General features: G+C 37.4%; 2 protein-coding genes across 2 annotated transcripts; both read left to right on the top strand.

The window, feature by feature from the left end:
• The first annotated feature begins 867 nt into the window (after positions 1 to 867).
• Positions 868 to 7695, top strand: LOC136677065 (negative elongation factor B-like). The gene is made up of 13 exons (XM_066654447.1): positions 868 to 1125; positions 1746 to 1906; positions 1983 to 2082; positions 2183 to 2413; positions 2788 to 2973; positions 3620 to 3732; positions 3817 to 3919; positions 4183 to 4278; positions 4383 to 4525; positions 4960 to 5066; positions 5307 to 5448; positions 6331 to 6439; positions 7227 to 7695. The coding sequence occupies exons 1-13, from the start codon at positions 1024 to 1026 to the stop codon at positions 7383 to 7385; spliced, it is 1752 nt and encodes a 583-aa protein (XP_066510544.1). The 5' UTR covers positions 868 to 1023; the 3' UTR covers positions 7386 to 7695.
• An 8888-nt stretch (positions 7696 to 16583) lies between these two features.
• LOC136677347 (2-oxoglutarate receptor 1-like) lies at positions 16584 to 19974 on the top strand. Its single transcript, XM_066654875.1, has 2 exons — positions 16584 to 16617; positions 18172 to 19974. The coding sequence occupies exon 2, from the start codon at positions 18172 to 18174 to the stop codon at positions 19240 to 19242; it is 1071 nt and encodes a 356-aa protein (XP_066510972.1). The 5' UTR covers positions 16584 to 16617; the 3' UTR covers positions 19243 to 19974.
• The last annotated feature ends 534 nt before the right edge of the window (positions 19975 to 20508 follow it).

Below are 20508 nucleotides of genomic sequence, written 5' to 3'. Positions count from 1 at the left end.
CAGTATTTCTCAGCTAGAGGCATACAGCTCTTGGGGGTATTCCACAGAGCATGATTTCTTAGCTAGATAAGTTATCTTGTTAAAAACAGAATTCCTGTTTGTGGAATACCCCCTTGCACATGTAATTGGTTTCCCTGCTTTAACGCTCCTACTTAGGGTTGCCAACTTTCTGAAATCAAAATAAGGAACACAGCGGCTGGGGGACCAGTATGCACTTGTAAATCCTTTTTGAAATGTAGTCAGTCAGATAAAATATTTTGTTGTCTGACATTTATGAAGCCAACTGCCACCAGGGCTGTCAATACCTGTCAGCATTTTTGAAATAATGGCATGGCAAAGCCGAATCTGTCCATGTATTTTGTAAATATTGTATTACTAGGTTAAAATACTGTTATTTTATATTTTTTATTAATTCCAATATGTGGTTAATGACAATGAATGAATGAATTGCTTATTTAGGAGTCTTAAGTTTGTTCTTGTTAATGGGCTAAACTCTTAAAAACAGAATTTTGCAAAGATTACATACTTTAAAGTTACTTACAAAAACAAACAAACAATAAAACCTCCCCCGATGCCTTAAAATTGCTTAGATGTAACACCACAGCTACATTCGCTCAGTACCGAAGTAGCAACAAATAGCTGGCCTGAAAAACAAACGTAAATAGCTTTGGTTCCTGTGGTGAAACGTGGAATATTCACTAGCCTGTTTGAGGCGGTTTTTGCAAGTTTCAAAGTTTGGAATTTTTAAAAAGGAAAATATCGGCGTTAACTGCTTATTTAACTGCTCATTATATGTCTTTACGTACATTTTGCTGCCCTGTTTCCTGTATCTGAAAGCCTAGGAACTTTTAGTGAGGAACCTTTTATACCCGCGCCAGGTGCGATCCGGATGATTTAGGCGCACGTTCAGTCAGTGCGCCAATGCAGCTGACGGAGTAGAAAAATAAAAACAACATCGGCGTTGTTTATTAAATACATTTCATCTTTTTCGTGGACACTGTGGTTACATTTTATATAGCAACAATGTTCGCGGGCCTGCCCGAGTTGGGGATTTCTAACGGAGAAGATCTGAAGGAAACACTGACAAACTGCACAGAACCGCTGAAAGCCATCGACCAGTTTCAGGTAAAGAGCGAAACAGCGTCCAGATGTAGCCCGTGGATAAACCTCAGTAGTGACCCGCATGCACTTCACAGACGTTACTATTTAACACATCGTGGCGCACACCCACCCATCCACCTTGGATTCCATAGCAACGGTCTGCAACACCAAAACAACCAGCAGAGAACAGTACAGCCATCTAAAATACACACCAGTCACTTACAAATATAATAGCATGTATCGTATTACATCCTTGTACAGCAGATATCTTACAGTCACCTATAAATGCCTTAGAAGCAACTATCTAAAACACCATAGCAACCGTCCCTGTACAATAGCAACCACATAGATATTCATAACTTAACTACAAGTGCCCGGGTAACCACTTAAGATACCATGCAACCTAGTAACAAGTTAGCAACCACCATGCAACATCCCAGCAACCACTAAAACACTAACAACCGTCTATCAGTAAGTAGTCTAACAAACAGCGGGAGTACCCAGCTGGAACTTGTTTATGAATTCAATTATCAAAAGTCATCTAGACATGCTTTAATTTGTTAATTGGCTTATTTGTTGTGCACAAACATTCTTTCTTCTGTATATATTGTATATTTATCACAACAGTATTTTATTGTGTGTAGACAGAGAATGGCATATTGTTGCCAACTTTGCAGTCTGCATTGCCTTTCCTGGATCTTCATGGTACACCTCGCTTGGAGTTCCACCAGTCAGTGTTTGACGAGCTTAGAGAGAAACTGATGGAACGAGTTGCTTTCATTGCAGAAGGCAAGGAGGAAGACAGGTAAGCTGGAATATGAATATGAATACCTAGTGGTCTCAGATCTTTACAAATGGCTAATCTATTGAATCCAACACAGATACACTAAGCTGGAAGAACTTCTAGAGAAGAGCTTTCCTCTGGTCAAGATGCCCTCTATACAACCAGTTGTAATGCAAGTTATGAAACACTTACCAAAGGTATGAGAATGGTGCCCATTTATGTATACATGTTACTGCTAGGATGACTAGTTGGTGTTGTTCTGAATTCTCCTTTCTTTTCTTTCTTTCTTTCATGCAGGTGCCAGAGAAGAAACTGAAGCAGGTAATGGCTGATAAGGAGCTGTACAAAGTTTGCGCAGTGGAAGTGAAGAGACAGATTTGGCAGGACAACCAGGCACTGTTCGGGGATGAAGTCTCTCCTCTACTGAAGCAGTACATTGTGGAAAAAGAGGCTGCACTGTTTAGTAGTGATCTCTCCATCCTGCACAACTTTTTTAGTCCTTCTCCTAAAACACGCCGTCAGGGGGAGGTAAGCACCTACCAGCATGTGTTGTGGGCTGTGGGAGGACACCTCAAACTCCTCATAGGCATTGACAGAAGATGGGGTTTGAACACACAACCTGGAACTGTGTGAGAGTGACAATACCTATTGGGCCAATGTGACTTCCATACATAAATATGACAGGAAAGAATATGTACAAAAAATATTAGCTATAAAAAATAACATGACAGGATTAAAAAAAAAGACAATATTTTAGCTGAAAATTATTTTGTACTTCATTTATATGTATAGCCCCTCCAGGGTGTGTCCTGCCTTGTGCACAGTGATTCCAGGTGGGCTCCAGACCCACCATAAGCGGTTACAAACAATGAATTAATTAATTTATATGTATATATTATCAGGTGGTGCAGAAGCTCACTCAAATGATTGGGAAGAATGTGAAGCTATATGACATGGTGCTGCAGTTCCTGAGGACACTGTTCCTGCGAACACGCAACGTACATTATTGCACACTGCGAGCTGAATTGCTAATGTCCCTCCATGACCTGGATATCAGTGAGATCTGCTCTGTGGACCCTTGCCACAAGGTGGGAAACCACTCTCACTCTCAGCACATTTAACTTTCCCAAACTTAGGAGTACATATCCATAGACCCGTCCTGTTATTAGCAGTGCTACAATGTGGGCTAAAGCTTTTAAATCTCTCTTATATATTGTACTGTTTGTCCATCAAGAGCACACAATAGAATTTCATAAAAATATTGAAACATGCATTGGTCTAAATAATACATGTACAGCTCTGGTCCTCGAGGGCCATTGTCTAGCATGCTTTTGTAATTTTCTGCTCAAACACACTTGGTTCAACTCATCTGTATATTGCCAGCATTAGTGGCTTTTATTAGAGGAATCATCGTACGTTTCTTGATAGTGGCCCAATGGCAACACATATTTGTATTTATATGCAATCCATTTATCACTTGCATTCTCTGTTGATTAATTAGTCTAAAGCAAGATTGGTTGTTTTGAATATTTTGAAAATGTTCTAGTGACAGGTATCTCATGACAAGAAACAAAGTTAATTTTTGCATCACTATTTATGGTGTGCATATTATCAGGCTTTTTAGTGCAGCCAGTATGACCCACCATCTGAAAAACACCTGTAGAGGTATGCAAATCTTTCAGTGTAACAGGGGTTTTTATTTATTCATTCATTTGGTCTCTTTGCTATTTGCAGTTCACCTGGTGCCTGGACGCTTGCATCAGAGAAAAGTTTGTTGATGCTAAACGGGCCCGTGAGTTGCAGGGATTTTTGGATGGAGTGAAAAAAGGACAAGAGCAAGTGTTGGGGTATGATCACATGAATGAATGAAAATGTTCCAAACAGATTTATTGGCATGATTTTTATACCATTTATGCTTCTTTCTCTTCCAGGGACCTCTCTATGATCTTGTGCGACCCTTTTGCCAGTAACACACTGGTGCTGAGTACAGTGAGGAACCTGCAAGAACTGCTTAGCCAGGACGCCTTACCCAGAGTGAGATGTCTAGAGTGTGACAAGCTTCATAGTGAATGGAATCACTAAGCTAATATATAGTGTAGTTTTGAAACTCAAAATATCTTTGCTTTGTTAAGCCATTAATAAAAGCAGTCAGGCAAAGAAGAGATCAATGATAAATTAATGATGTTATTAGTAACTGCCTTGATTTTTATAAACGTATAAAGTAATAAAAATGCAGAATATATATTAGTTTTACTTTTAGATCATCTGTGTTTTGTGTGTCTTACATGTATCAATAGGACAGTCCAGATCTGCTCCTGCTGCTCAGGATGCTCTCTCTTGGTCAGGGAGCCTGGGATATGATAGACAGCCAAGTTTTCAAGGAGCCACGAATGGTAAGATCAGCAATTGCAATGGACTACATTGTATTCTCTAATAGATTCTGATCAAAGTGATCAAACAAATACTGATTAGTGCTTTTGTTCTGTACTGCTATTAGGAATTGGAAGTTGTTACACGTTTTCTACCAGCCATGATGTCAATAGTGGTGGATGACTACACATTTACTGTGGAACAAAAACTTCCTAGTGAAGAAAAGAGCTCTCTCACATACCCCAGCACACTGCCTGAGACTTTTACTAGGTAACACACTATCTAAAATGTCTGCAAGGTACACACACCCAGCCCAACATATTTATCAGCTATAAAAACTGTAATGCGTATACCAGGTACAGACACACCCATCATCTCACACAACATAATTACAGGTCTATTCAAGAGTCAGATTACACATATTGTTGATTTTCTAACTGAAACAAAAATGTATTACCTGGATTTAACAAGTTGGGAAAATACAAATTTGCCAAATTTTGGAATGTCTCATTTTATCCATGTCTGATTTTGTCACAGGTTCTGTTTTATTTTCACTTTTCCACTTAAAAATTCACTAAAACATATTTATTCACCAGAGATGTGTCAGTTTTGATCACATGTACACTAGTACTACTGCACAGGCTGCTGAAAACAAAAATATCTGTTTTAAGTTTTTGTGTTTTCTGTTTTTCTTTTCTCTATAGATATATGCAAGACAACAGGGTAGCATGTGAGATGGGTCTTTATTATGCTCTTCATATTGCTAAACAAAGGAATAAGAATGCTTTGCAAAGACTGCTGCCTGCTCTGGGTAAGTCCGTCATTAATATGTCAGTTAACTGTGTAGTTTTTTTTGCGTATTGTCATTAGTATTGAAAGGCATGTATTTTCTTTGAAAGGCAACATATTTTCTTTCTCCCCCCATTATGAGATAATACAACTGACTCAAATCAGTCTTTAAGATTTACTTTCTCCAATACCTATAATTTTTTAAACAGTATTGTTGCCCCCTAGTGGCAGTATATCTGATCCAAGTGTTTGTATTTTGCAGTGGAGACCTACAATGACATGGCATTTGGAGACATTTTCCTCCATCTCCTGACAGGACATTTGACCCTTCTTTCTGATGAGTTTGGCACAGAGGAGTTCTGCGCGTCTGTTTTTGACAGCTTCCTCCTCACCTCTTACTCTAGGTCAGTATTATCATAGCTCATGAATGAGTTGGTGTTTCATTACAGTTTCTAGATTGTTCACTAGCCAGAGAACTTGACATGAAATAGTGATTCAGCTCTGCCACCATGACACTGCTTCTAGCTGTAAGATGTGTATATACAGCAATAGACTCAGCGCTCTAGTTATTGGACAGAGTAAGAATTTTCAGCAGTTGAATTGTAGATGGACAAATCAGTGAAAAATGTTGCGGAGAACACCAAGGTCTCTCTAAAATAAGGCTCTACAATAAGATTAATACCATTTTAACTCAGCCAGCCAATAATACAGCAGATACTGATGTCTCACACACTAGTTATTGGCAAAATTCTTATTGTTAAATTGCTGATAAATTATGGGCTATTGTTCTGTTGTACACCACTAGCTTAACTAACTAAACTGGCTTAACACTAGTTTAATTAATGTTCTTAAACTACTACAAAAAATAGAGAAATAATGAGCAATATAAAGGTACTAAAAATGAATAATACTGCTTATCATAAATGTTAGCTTTAGTACCAGAATTGTTCAGGACAGTCACAAAGGTCAAGCCCTTTGCTGTACTGGGAGTTTTTCCTTGCCACTGTTGCCCTTGGCTTGTTCATAGGAGGCTTGGATCTGGATCTCTGTAAAGCTGATTTGTGACTACTTTTGTTGTATAAAGCGCTATATAAATAAAATTTGATTGATTGATTGAAACATGGTACTACAATATATTTTTAAAGATCTTGTTTTTGTATTCTCGTATAATGTTATGCTGTGCTTTATTCCATCTTTCAATCACACCATAAAATGTGCTCTTCTCTTAATGGGGATGTTTTAACCTTATCTAATTATTTAATACCCGCATCATTTTACATTGCCAGCAAGGAGAATGTGCACCGACACACACTGCGCTTACTGAACCATCTCCACCAGAAAATGCATCCATCTTCTATGGAAACCCTGATGAAAACACTTGAACCACCCAAACAGGTAGGTTGCATGCATAATAATTAGCATTTCTTAGTAAAGAACTAATGTATTTTATGGGGCATTCTGACCTGAAAATACATTTTTAACAAAGTTAAAGATACATTGTCAGAAGGAAATGAAAATTGTCGCTCCAGACACGACTGCATCACTGTAGAATTTGAAAATGTGGATGTAGCAATGGATGTATTTTTCATTTTGGCTGGTATTACTTGGTTGAAATGTGTCATGTTATGTTTTACATTGTCACTTGATGCTGTAAATTTTACAGTTTATATTGTTAAATGTATTTGAATGTCTGATAATTACATTTACTGTATGATTGAGTTCTCTGTTAAGATGAGAGATAACACTTAATTGATCCTGAAGGAAATTGCAGTGTCAAAGCAATGCACATAGGGTGCAAGAGAAGACATGCAGATAAAAGAGTAAATAGAGCAGGGTAAAGGAAGTGTGGTAAATGTGTTACGAACCTAAATATAAAAATGAAGAGGGTCTATATACGTAGGAGTTTTATATAAGACGCATGTATTAGAAACCACAGAGACAAAAGTGTTCAGTGTAGAGGGCTGAGTCCAGTGAACAACAGCAGGCCAGATTAAAACTAACAGTGAAATGAGTGTGTCATAATAGTGTAAATGATATGGATTATGAGATAATCTTAGTTATATGCTGTGTTAAGTTTAGATGTCACATTTTCCCTTATAAAATGTCAATTTTTATTGCTTAACAGTTGTACTTGATGTTCAGTATATGTTATAAATTATTTCTGATCTACTTGTGCCCACAGAGCAGCGAGCAGGTGAAGGAGCTCTACACGCAGCTGGCTGAAAAGCTAGAGGCTTCTAAGCAGAGTCCACCTGCGCCTGAGGAAGCTCCAGGTTTAGACCTGGGCCTCCACCCTGTTACTGTCCCCACCACAACTTCCACACCCACCACTCCTCACTGAGGAACCCACCACAAGCAGGAACAGGCACATCTACTTTAGATATGGACAAAAGCCTCTTGGAGACTGATGGACAAATAAAGCAACATGGCTTCTCTTAGTCACTATGCATTTTTGGTGACAAGAATTTCAAGAATTTATTTTTCCCTGTATTAATAGCTTTTTCCTGCTTCAGAGTGACTATGTTTGATGGCCATTTTTGATATTGATAAGTGTTTTATTAAAGTGTAGACTTGTGCTTTTTGAATAGAAATAAGTAAAAATTTCTTTTGTACAACATACTAATTGTGAAATGTTGATTCAAATGTGTTTGTAGCCAACACACTTGTAAATAAATTTATTTAGAAAATACTTTTTGCTCCACTGTTTTTGATAATTCTGTTTAAGAACATGGATAAAATTCTGTCTGTTCATACTTGATTTTTCAACGCAAAACAATTATGCTCATTTTTGGCCTCTCTCCATAATGCATATTCTCCTTACTGCCTTATGATTAAATGGTTGTAGTAATGAGATTATGCACATTGCATTGAAAAAAGCTTTCATATTTCACTATGGTACAGTTCCTTTTTTCTTTAATGTCATCATCACACACATTGTAATAAGGTTAGAACAAACACAAATGGTTGATTTATCTAATTTTAGAGATTTGTATTTATCAGTGTAAGTGTGTTTCATCATGGGAGATTGTTAACATTTTTATTTCAAGTGGGCATGCTTTTTTTGATGCATGACTAATAGCAATTGCTATAATAGGAACAAACAACACATTGAACTGGGTTGGGTATCACAAGGTAAAGTGTGAGTAAAAGATGTGCTCTTGGTTTGTTTCGTTATTTCCCTCACAAAAAGACTCCTTCCTTTAGTGGTGTCTGGGGTGGTTTCCTCTTAAGATGGTGGTTGTGTACTTTGCAGACAGCCACATTGCTTCATGTGCAGATGCGCAGATGCAGAGCCTGATATCTGAGAAGGAACACTTAGAATGCTATCCTGTGGCCCCTTCATCCAGTCCCTGTTGCTTTGCTTACACATTGAGTCTGGGTTTAGGGCCCAAATGGTAAACACTTTGATTTTACTTCAGTAAACTTGCACTATTTTTCTGTAGCACAATTACAAACCAATTAAATCTGCCACAAATATCAGTACAATGATGCTTGTCATTCAGCATTGTACTCTGGCCTGGTGGTAACAATTTGATATCCTGCTACATCTAACATATGAAACATTATGTAAATAATTACTTTCTTTGGGGTTGACAATAATTTACTAATCTGAATTTAAAGCAGGTAATGGAAATGTATACTTTGAATCTGAATTCTCTCTTAATCTGACCTACTTGAGTGTCTGTACATATCTAATATTTAACAAATGGGTGTTTCTACTATGCGAGGTAAGTGCTTTACCAAGGCTGTGTAACAGGAACTGAAAAAGCATTTTGGAGACGCAAAAGAAGAAAGTGAAATATGTATGCGTGGCCTGTCATACAGAAAGATCATTTTCAGGACAGGGGTGGGTGGCACCCCTATGTGGGAAAGTATGTTTTTTTACTAACATAATGCAACGAAAATATTTTTCGGGCACAGGATATTTAATATAATTTTCTGTGTATATTTACAACTGACTAGGTACAGTAAGCTTGAAAAAAATATATAAATAATAATAATAAAAATGCCCAGAAAAACAAATATATATAGCTAACAATGCTAACAATTCACCTGACATAATATTAACATTCTACAAAATGCTTGGGCTTTGCTTGATAACATGTTTCAGAGGCTTCAGATGACTGAAAGCATAAAAATATGAATTCAGAAAACTCATCTGTGCAGTATATTAGGGTTTCACTATCAAATGACCACATTCTTACAGAGATTCTCTAAAACAGGACTCTATTGAGATCACTGCTAAAGGATTTCTCTTTTGTAGCAGTATAACACTGAACATATTCCAGTAATCACACTGTAGACCAGATACACTGTAGACCAGTGTCCTGACTGTGAAAGATGTGTGATTAAGTCTCTGTAGTCTACACTCACATGATGTGCATTATTGCACTGGAACTCTGAACAGTCATTCCACTTTCAGTTCCTCATGCTCATGTTCATTTGATGCCTTTAGGTAGCATCATTGTCATTCTTAACTTATGTAAGCTGTTGTAACAGGAGTTTAAAATACAATTTGAAGGGTAGTTGTATTTTTTTAATTATATATTTATAATTTATATATTATATATTATTTTAATTATACAAGGTTTTACTCAGACATCTTCCTGACACCTCCCTGTCCCATGAGTTTGCAAAGATCATTGAGACAAAAATAGAGGAACTTATGTGAGATGTCATAGAAGAACCAGTTCTGTTTACTTCAGCAACATTTCAGTGTAAGGTTTATTTTTATAAATAAAATTAACACTGTGTGAGTAAAGAACATTTGTAAAAGTATGTGGATACTATGTTGTAATTAAACACAGAAAAAGATGTAAAATATACTCTGCTAAATTATTAGAGCTTCACATTGGGCCCAGCCTACTCTCTTCCTACCAGCATCCACAACAATTCTGTTACCACCTCATTAATATTTTAAATGAAATAGGCTACACTTAACCACAATTTTTCAGACCCACCAATTCTGTCATATCAACTAATAGACTATGCTTGAGAACAGGGCCAATATATACCACACACATACCACTTTTTACACTTAGGGTGCATTGAGATCAACCCTAGTTTATTAGTTGAGCATAAACATAAAAACATTATTAATTGGATTAAAGGTTGTGGAGTGACATTAGCAAGCAGAAAGTGTTTTTGTAATAGGTTTCAGCTCACTGGTGCAGCCGATTTTCCCAGTTCAATAATTAGCAGATGCATAATAAAAAATATGTTTTGCCCTTTCTGAACTCAATACTTAATAATAACAAATTTACTGAAAAGGAAAACCAAAATATTGCCTTGATATTAGTATTAAGACACTTCACTTTTGCCAGTTTTCATGAGTATTAGGCCACAAGTTTGCATACCTGGATTTGGGGACCTTCTGGCATTCTTCTCTGCAGATCTCTAAAGTTCTGTCAGGTTGAAGACTGCAATTTTTATATCTCTTCAGAGCTATTTGATTGTGTGTCAGTTAGGGCTCTGGCTTGAGTGGCTGGGCCACTCAAGGACATTCTTAGAGTTGTCTCTAAGTTACCCCTGTGTTGTCTTGACTGTGTGCTTAGAGACATTGTCTTGTTGTAATGTGAACCTTTGGCCCAGTCTGAGGTCAGTTTTTCATTATGAATATCTTTGTACTTTGCTCTATTCAGCTTTACCTTTACCCTGACCTGTCTTCCTGTCCCGGCCATTGAAAAAACACCCCTACAGCATGATGTAGCCACCATCATGCTTCACTGTATGTGTGGTTTGGGCAGGTGATGAGCAGTGCCTCATTTGCTCCAGACATGATGCTCAAGATTGAGGCCAAGAAGTTAAATCCAGATTTCATCAGAGCGGAGTCCCTTGTTTCTCAGAGTTCAAGAGTCATTTAGGTGCTTTTTGTAAACTCCAGATACACATTCTTTTACTGAGGAGAGGCTTCTGTCTAGCCACTCTGCCATAAATGCCAGATTAGTGGATTGCTGCAGTGGTGGTTGATTTTCTGGAGGTTTCTCCTATCTGCACAATAGATATTTGGAGCTCAGCCTGATTGATCATTGGGTTCTTGATCAGCTCTCTTACCAGAGCCCTTCTTCCCCAGTTACTTAGTTTGTTTGGGCAGCCAGCTTTAGTAAAATTCCTGGTTGCTCCAAATGTCTTCTGTTTTAAGTGTATTCAGGACATTGCTTGGGAACTTTAAGTACACCAGAATTTTTTGTAGTCTTCTCTAGATCTGTGCCTTCACACATTCCTGTCTCTGATAGCCATTGTTAGCTGGGAGATTTTATATAGAAACGTGTGTGTGTGTGTTTGTCCTTCAAAATGTATAATCAACTGATTTTATCACAGGTGGACTCCAGTCAAAATGTAGAATCATCTCATAGATCAGGAGTAATTAATTAAATTTCATTAACATAATGTATAACCTGTATTATGATCAGTGCCATATCCTGCACATTGAAGCAGCCTTGTAGTTATAGCAACATTTTATGTAGTTAACACACATTCAGTTACATTTTAATATATTTCTGCAAGATTCATATATATTACAATTAACAAATACTATACATAAAATGTCCTTTTTTCATTTCAAGTAAAATTGATAAAAAATCACAATGATTTTGAAAAAGAAAAAAAAGCATATGTAAATAAATTCCCTAATGGTTTGTACTTGCTGTTGGCTGCTTTACATAACCAGCAATCTGATTGGTTCTTATTGCCGGAGGGCGGGACCTTATCTGTTATGAAAACGTCAACCCGAAATCGTTCCCTTATTTTCAAAGTTTCTGGTTTTACCTCACACAAAACTGTGGTCCTGAAAGAGTCCCAAAAGAGTTTTTATCACGTCCTTTTGGATATTTTACTGGCCTCAGGACTCCAACTACATATCTCTGCAGGCCGGAGGCCAGCAAGTGGGAGGGGCGTACGCAGCAAGTGGGCGGAAACCTGCAAGTGGGTAGAAACCAGCAAGTAGGCGATCTATGTTTTGTGGGAAGGCGAACATATGAAAAGCAGCCTTTGTGATTTGAAAAAAGGTCCTAGTTTCTCTCCAACAGAACTAGATACCCTCTACTAGTTATATAGTTTAAAATATTAGGTTTCAGTGAAAAGGAAATACATAGCACTCCTGATATTTTAATTATATATTTTTGGTAATTTGATTATGGGGTGAACTGCAAACTTATGAAATCCATTAGGTCTCTCATGTCTACAATCATTATTTTAATTTGTTTACAGAATTATAAGACTGTATTATTTGTTTTGTACTCAGCACAGTATTGGATTATAATCAGTTTAAATGTGTAAACCCTATAGTAACGCCCTCGAAAATGGCCCACTATTGAAATAAATATTTAAAGCAGCTCCTTTCCATTAATGGACATGGGAGGAATTTGCAAATAATCATAATATTCAGCAAGCCTACCATGAGCACTCAGTCATAGAGGGTGTATATGACAATATAGTCAGTGTATGTTGCTACAAGTTAGGTGAACTTAATAAGATGGAAATTCACTGTAATGTAGTTATGGTTTAATGAATTCCAAGATAGTGGTGCAACCTTTCTGGAAATTTGGCTCAACTAAACATCTAAGAATATAAATAGACATTAAGAGAAGTTCACTGTACTTCATCTAGTTCCTTTGCATGGTTTTAAATGATTATTTATAGAAGTATGTCCTTGTTGTAGAGTATTATGTATTACTCTTGCATTCAGATGATCACATATGCTTTAATTTGGCATCAGAACCAGGTCCTGGAACACCCTACTCAAAATTAGTTGAATCAAGTTTGTTTGAACAGGTAGAATAGGATCAGAATTGGATAACACTGGCTTAGACTGTCAGAAAGCCTCCCTTTATTATTACCTGGATTGTGCATGTGAATTTGTAGAAGGACTATCATTCATTCATTCATTCATTGCCTGAAACTGCTTATCCAATTCAGGGTCGCGGTGGGTCCAGTCTGGAGCCTAACCGGAATCACTGGGTTCAAGGCAGGAACACACCAGTCCCTTACAGGGTGACACACACAAACAACACACACACATTCACTCCCACTGGGTCGCCAATCCACCTACCAACTCCTCACAGACAGTCACATGGAGTGTGGCTCAAATGCACAACCTCCAGGTCCCTGGAGCTGTGTGACTGCAACTCTACCTGCGGCACCATCATGCCGCCCAAAGGGCTATCAAATTATTTTTATATAGTTCATTTATTCAGTTTAATGTATTTCAGAAATACAACATATGTACAAATATTTGAGGACAAATTTGTAATGAATGTATTCTACATTAAGTTGCACCCATTACTAACACAGATGTGCAAACGTGCACACACTGCCTCTCTAATCCCTGTAGAGAAATACTGACAATAGAACTGGATTCTCTGGAGTAGAGAAACATGAACCTAATGCCAGGCGAAGTATATATAGCACCCCAGCACTGAGCTGTGCTGATGAACCCATATTTACTGTCATGTCTCTTGTTAGGAAGTGAGTAGTAGCCTCTATGTAAGGAAACATTATCATTCTCAGTACATGTGGTCTCAGGTAAATGGTTATTCTCTCTATTTATTGCGAGAATTTCACATATTAAGCCAAACACAAACAAGTCTGTAAATCACATAATGCTGAAAATGTACTCCATATAATGTACTCAATGTTTACAAGGTACAATATTAATACTGAAAACAAAACAGTTATTACATGGTCACCAGGCACACAGCTGTACTACAAAATACACAATAATCTAACACAATATCCCAAAGAACTCACTGACATTCTCTTAAACTTCCAAACAATGCTCAAACAGAGCAATTTGAGCTGCATTACTTAGAGAAATTTGTTAGAAGAAAGAAAATAACTAGGATCCTTATTTTGTGCAGGGCATTTTATGCAAAGCAGGACATCACTGTGAACCAGACAGTTTCTAAAAGTATCAAACTATACACACTGTCTGAACTGTGGTGTATAAGGTGCCCTGCAGTCTAGTATATGTGCTTTAAGAATTGAGGTGAGGGCCCTACAGTCCAGTTTACATGCCTTAAAAATTCTGGGGTGAGGGGCATGATGTAACCAAACATTGCATTGACCCTGAGACCCTGCTCATCAACACAAGCTTTTAGAAACAGCTCCATATCAGCCCTGTTTTTAAAAACAAATAAAAAGGGTTCTTTAGCGTCTGGGTCATCTCCAGAGCCTTTACAACAACTACATATCTCGAGGCCAGCGGCGTGCTTGAGTGGTGCTTAAAATGTTCCTCCGCGCTCACTTGGAGCTGCCTCCGCCCTGCAGAGATACCCTTCTCCAGAACAGCGGTATCTGGTAGAGGCGGGCGGATCGATCGAAATATCGATACCAACGCTGGTATTGGTATTGATCATTACTCGTGGAAAAAGATCGATACTCAAGCCTTTTTTCTCTCCCAACACTTTGCCGCTAAAGTCTGTGTGCGAGGCAGCGCAGAGTCTGGTAATTTCCTGGAGCGCTAAACCTGAACCCAGAGCCGTATTGTTCCTACCTCTCTGCCTGAACCGTAATGACTACAGTCACGCCATTTAAAACAAACACTATCTGAAATTATGTCTTTCTCGTTGTGAGGTATTGATGTATTTTTATTTTAGCACAAAGCCTCAACAAGAAAGTGAAAGGGTCGGAACATTAACCAAATGCATTTTATGTAATTCAGTGGTTCTCAAACTTTTTCTATAATTAACCACCTCAGACGAAGATGAATTTCCGCGCATCACCTGTACCATATCGCCCCCAAAAAGAGGTAATAAAATACACATGCAACTTATTTATTTAAGTAACATCAACTTAAGAATCTCCTGTTTCTCTAACATTTATATACAAGCCGCTTTCCTAACTGTAATTACCCATCATTTTTATCTGCTGTGCTCTCGTTAATGACCTTAACTTTATTAAGTTAATAAACTCCGCCTGTGAACCGAAAGCCAGTGAAGCTGATGATTGGGTAGAGCTTGATATTTGTACGGGTGCCTTAACGAGGACTGAAAGAAGACCAACCGCGTCTGACTCGCTGCCAAAACGCCTTAATCTCGGTGGCGCATTTTCAAAATAAAAGTTTGCGAATAAAAGCATATTTTGGTTCAAAATGTTTGGTTTCTCGTATCCTATTTATTTTTCTTTTAGTATGTTTGAGGGCCATTAATGAATCCTTTATGACTGAGTGCTTTTTACTGAGTAAGCTTTATTGGCAAAACAGAAAGGTTTAATTAATTAATTAATAAAGACAGGCTCATTAATAAAGAAATGTTCATTTCTCCCACCTGCACCTGCACGCCACACTTTGAGAAACCCTGATATAATTCAAGGCTTGGTTTACGCTTTTGTTTATTAGCAGCTCATGACTTTTTGTTGTAACTGAGCTTTTTCAATAGCAAGTTGAGGGGCTTATTTTGCCACTTATTCTGTGGTTTCATGAAGACCACAGGCTAAATCAGACCTACGTATTAGCTTCTAAAGAACATGAAATGGTATCAGTGTTATGTAGGGTGACCAGACGTCATCTTTTACCTGGATATGTCCTCTTTTTTTAAACTTAAAAAAATGTCCCGCCGGAATTTCACAAACGTCCGGGATTTTGTTTTTCAAGAGTTTACATAGAATTTCGAAAAACGTTTCGTTCACAAACTAGTCCCGCCCTCCCCTACTCCGATTGGTTCGCTTGAGTGAGAAAGGGGCGTGGTGAAGTAGCCTACAATCTTCTGATTGCACGGTCTGACTGTAGAGCTACCGTTATTGGTCGATAACCTTCTCTGTAAACATTTAATTGGTCAGTCTGCACGTCAGGCAAAACTCATGTACCTAGCCTCATCTCGAGCAGCTATGCTGAAATGTTAATGTAAGTTCGCGGATGAATTAAAAAATAAATTGCCATGTTTTGTGTAGCAAATAAAGGTGTAAAGGACCTAAAAGCACACATAGGTTCAGCTAAGCATACAACGGTAGCAAGGGGCGAGAGTTCATCAACCCCCAAAGATAATGTTATAAAGCTCTTAACACAGCAGTCATCTGATGTTGGTTCCATATTAATTCACTCATCAGATTGCTTTCATTTGTAGTTACTGTGTTTTATATCTAAAATGAAACTGACCATGTGAATATGGTCTATATTATTTCTTTATTCTTATAAAGAGACCATTGTTATACACATATAAGTAAGAGTCACTTCTTAAAATTCACATTTTAAATAACTCACATTATGAAAAACACTAGAGATATAGCATCTAAATCTGTAAAATATTTTAACATAACATTTTAAACATAATTTTGAAGTAAATAATCCAATTTAGTATAATAGTCTTATTATATGTAACTGTTCATGTACATGAATATATGAGCGTGCATAGAGTTTATTAAGAAAATCTGAGAAAAATTAAGAAAGTCATCTGCTATGAATATATGCAAACAATGAATTGCTATTTATGAAAATGAAAGAACCATTTTAAACAGGAAGCTGTGCAAAGGTTTTACCCACTGAAACTTTATCGATACAAGTGTGTTAACCTAAAAGTAGTTCAGTCGCTTCTCTTCTGAGTACACTGTGGCTGCAAGTGGTCCCACATCACTTAAGTGTAAGTATTAATTTTCTTCCAATGTAGAAATAGGCCGCAGTTAAAGTCAGAAGGCTACATATGGAGGCCTAACCAGTTTTAAATTGTTCAAGGTATGAGCAAATGTACATTTTGAGTGGAATAATGTAGAAACAATCCATAGAAATGTTACATGAATATGAGTGTTGCTGCCTTGTACCCAGTGATTATTTGTAAGTTACTTTGAAACCCTGATCAGGATGAGGCAGTACAGGAGATTAATTAATGAATGATGTTTTGTTGCTTTTAAGTAACAATATAATGTTACTTAAAATATATGCCTAAAGCTTTATTTAACTGACAAAAGCACAAAGAACAACGAACATATTTATTTATAAATTAGGGTGTTTATAAAGGTGTGTTTTAAAAATAAATTTGACACCTGTTACACACTCCAAAAATGTCATTTTTACATTCTCCATTTGATGGTGTGCCACAGGAAATAGATCTGGACTGTTAGCCGAGCACACACAATCTGTGTCTATAAAGTCATGTTGTTGGAGCACGAATGACGTCTTTGTCTTTCTGAAATAACCAGGAACATTCCAGTTGACAGTCTCGTCCTGGGATTTTGTCTTGATGGCAGCATTTTTGCCTGAACATTAATGAAAACGTCTCATATATGAAGATCACCCCTGCTGTGGTCACTGATGCAACCCCCCATGCCATAAGAGGCATTTGCACCTATCATTGGTAACAGTGGTGTCTTTCATCATTACCACAGAAAGTATGACATTAATGATTCATTAAAATGAAACATGGACTCATCAGACCACAGAACACATATCTACTGTATTTTGGAGTTGAGATAAGCTTGGGCCCAAAGAAATAAAATAACATTTCAACATAGAATTGACATGACTTTCTCCTTGTATAATAGTGTTCAGGTTTCATTTCTTAATGTAGCAGTGGACTCTGTTAAGTGACAACAGTTTTTTTAAATAATCCCTAGCCCATTTATTTATTACTGTAGCATGATGTACAATGTAATTTCTTATTCATTGCCATCTGAGGGCTCAAGGGTCATGCTCATTCAACAATTTTGGCCAGGCCTACCCCATATGGACTTTTATTGCTCCAGAATCCTGAATCATTTCACAATATTCAGTATGGTTGATGATACAAGATATACAATTCTTTGCTTTCTTGCATTTAAAAAGGCTTTGTATGAACTCTTAGATAATTCTCCAATGAAGTCTTACATGAAATGATGAACAATGACTTATTTTTGCTTGCAGATATTGAGCCTTTCCTGAATGCTCCCTATTTAAATTTCATACCTGCTCAAATTGAAATGATTCAAAATTTTCTGTTTATTTTGCCACTGTGGCAAATTTTTTCAAATCAAATTTTTGTGTGTTTCAGGCATCAAATTGCAAATTTCTTCATTAGTAACAAAATATAATGAAGTTGGTCAGAAAACACTAATTCTTGGTTTAATTACATTTTACAGAATGTCCCATCTTCTCTGGAAATGGGGGATGTACATAACCTACACTTTATCCATTTCTGTTTGTCCAAATTTTTGTGTTGTAGATGAACAGCAAACATTCATCTTCCATTTCCTGTTGGAATATGACTGAAGACACTATTGATGCCTCAGGTTCCTGTAAAGGGAACATGACTGAGGATACTACCTATCCATCTCAGAATATCTCCATTGCTGTGCTCCTTTGCCTGGTTCTCCTGCTTGGCCTCCTGCTCAACCTCTTCAGTATGTGGGTCTTTATGCGTCGAATGCCCAAATGGAAGCCTGGCACCATTCTTCAATTCCACCTGGCCATTAGTGATGCCGTTATTTGTCCACTAGCACCTTTCATTGCAGTTTATTTTGCTCAGGGAGGAAACTGGCCCTTTGGGAGCCTTATGTGCCGGCTCAAAATTGTCCTGTTAACAGTTCATTTTTACGGCAGTATCATCTTTCTTACTCTCATAAGCATCCAGCGTTATGTTTGTGTGGTCTACCACAATCAGGACTCCTGTTGGAAACAAAAGTACTTTGTCAAGAGGTTTTGTGCAGGAGTATGGCTTGCGGTGCTGATAAAAGCGATAGTGTGTTCTATGTTACTGGACATAAGCTGTGTGGGGAATCATACAGTGTGCCTTAGCATCCACCAGGCAAAGAACATTGAAGTGTATTTCATCATCAACTTTATTTTACTCTTTCCTGGCTTCCTTCTTCCATTTACCATATCACTGTACTGCTACATCCGCCTTGCACAATCTGTGTCCAGCCTCAACGATTGCCACCAGCAGGGCAGGCTGATAAAAAGTAAATCACACAGAATGGTAGCCATTTGTATGGTCATATTCGGAATTTGCTTTTTGCCAATGAATGTGGTTCGGACTGTGGTTGTGGTGGTCAAGAAATACTTTGCCAACAACTGTGGCCTTCTTTTGCATGTTGAGACTGCGTACTATGTGTCCTGGATTCTGTCATCAGCCAACTGCTGCCTTGACCCACTCATTTACTGTTTTTCTTCTAAAAACTTCACAAGAGCCATTCACAGCTCACTAAGGAAAATTGGGGCCAGGATCCAAACTCCTGGCCAGGTCCAGGAGCAAGACAGTGCAATAAACCCACCAATCACGCACTATGACACTTAATAAGGAAAAAATGTTTATTTGGTCAATAATCCTATAACTGAATATAAGGTAACATTAAACATGAATATTAAAGTCAAGGGAAAAGAACGATTTGGTGTACAATTATATGAGCAAAACGTTTGTAGACAAAATCAAGGGTGCAATAGTAGCGTTTTCCATTCTGGAAAGGTTTTAAACTAAGAACTGGAACATTACAGTGAGATTTTTTTTTGCATTTATTTATTGCACTTGTGATCTGGAAATATTCAAAATGAGTATTTCCAGATCACAAGTATGTGATGATGCTGGGCACCAGACACATCACCTGCATCCTCATAGAGGCCTATAGGTAATCATCTTGTGTGTCTAATGTGTGCACACCTGGGGGTAATTAATGCTAGTGAGTACTTATCCCTGTTGTCTTCCCTGTTGTCCAGGTGTAGCTAAGGTAAAGAGAATAATAAAAAGCTCATGTAAATATGTGTATGTTGTGATGCCACTGTAATTATATCTGTTTAAATTATGTGCTTTGTTATTCTTTGTGTTCACATCTTTTAGATTAGCCCCCATAATGGTTTGTACCAAACATAAGGGCTTTAAAAGTAGTTCTGACTGAGTTCAGGGGGAGACTGAGAGGGATGGGGGCAGTCAGACTGAGTAGAGGTAGATGTTTGGCCATTTGTTTGTTGAATGTTCTGTTGAGAACCACATTGGTTTTTGTTACTTTTCATTTGTGTTTTCTTTTTCTTTTCATCACGTTTGTCTTTGTTGAGCACTGAAATAAAGGTTTTGTGTTATTGCACACTGCAGAATCATCTTCCTTTGCTGCCCTTAGTTCTTCTTCTCACAAGCCTTTGATACACATTACCACAACGTACCACTCTTATCACAAAGATATTTCACACAGTTCCGTTACTTTTTCAGAAATCTACAAGGAAGCCTCAGCAACAAAATATTTTTTCAGTAATAAGTGTGCATCAAATATTTCCAAAGTTCATTCTTAAAAGTTGGTTGAATTTTCTGCTTTAACTCTGTTTTTTTTTTCTTTGATTTAGCACATATTCACAAACTATTTTTTGCTGATTTACTTTTTTTTTGTAGAGGCTTTTTGATAGATCTGAGAGGCACTTGAATTTCTTTTATCTCTCAAGGGTGGAAGTACTGTTTATCTTATAGTCACAGCCAGCTTGCCAATAAGGTAATTTGTTTTTTTATATAAGATTTTTATTACAGATTGTCCATTAACTGACTGATAGAACTGATTGACCTGCCCAAAATCATTTTACT

Source organism: Hoplias malabaricus, chromosome X2 (assembly GCF_029633855.1).
Source record: "Hoplias malabaricus isolate fHopMal1 chromosome X2, fHopMal1.hap1, whole genome shotgun sequence".
Lineage (NCBI taxonomy): Eukaryota > Metazoa > Chordata > Actinopteri > Characiformes > Erythrinidae > Hoplias > Hoplias malabaricus.
The sequence above is the reverse complement of the archived record's forward strand: the minus strand, read 5'-3'. Positions and strand labels throughout refer to the sequence as shown.

Excerpts from the sequence above, each read along its gene's own strand:
- LOC136677347 (XM_066654875.1), top strand. The coding sequence starts at position 18,172 with ATGAACAGCAAACATTCATCTTCCATTTCCTGTTGGAATATGACTGAA.
- LOC136677065 (XM_066654447.1), top strand. The coding sequence starts at position 1,024 with ATGTTCGCGGGCCTGCCCGAGTTGGGGATTTCTAACGGAGAAGATCTG. Across the intron at positions 1,907-1,982 it reads GAAGGCAAGGAGGAAGACAG|ATACACTAAGCTGGAAGAAC; the intron begins GTAAGCTGGAAT and ends AATCCAACACAG. Across the intron at positions 5,067-5,306 it reads AAGACTGCTGCCTGCTCTGG|TGGAGACCTACAATGACATG; the intron begins GTAAGTCCGTCA and ends TGTATTTTGCAG.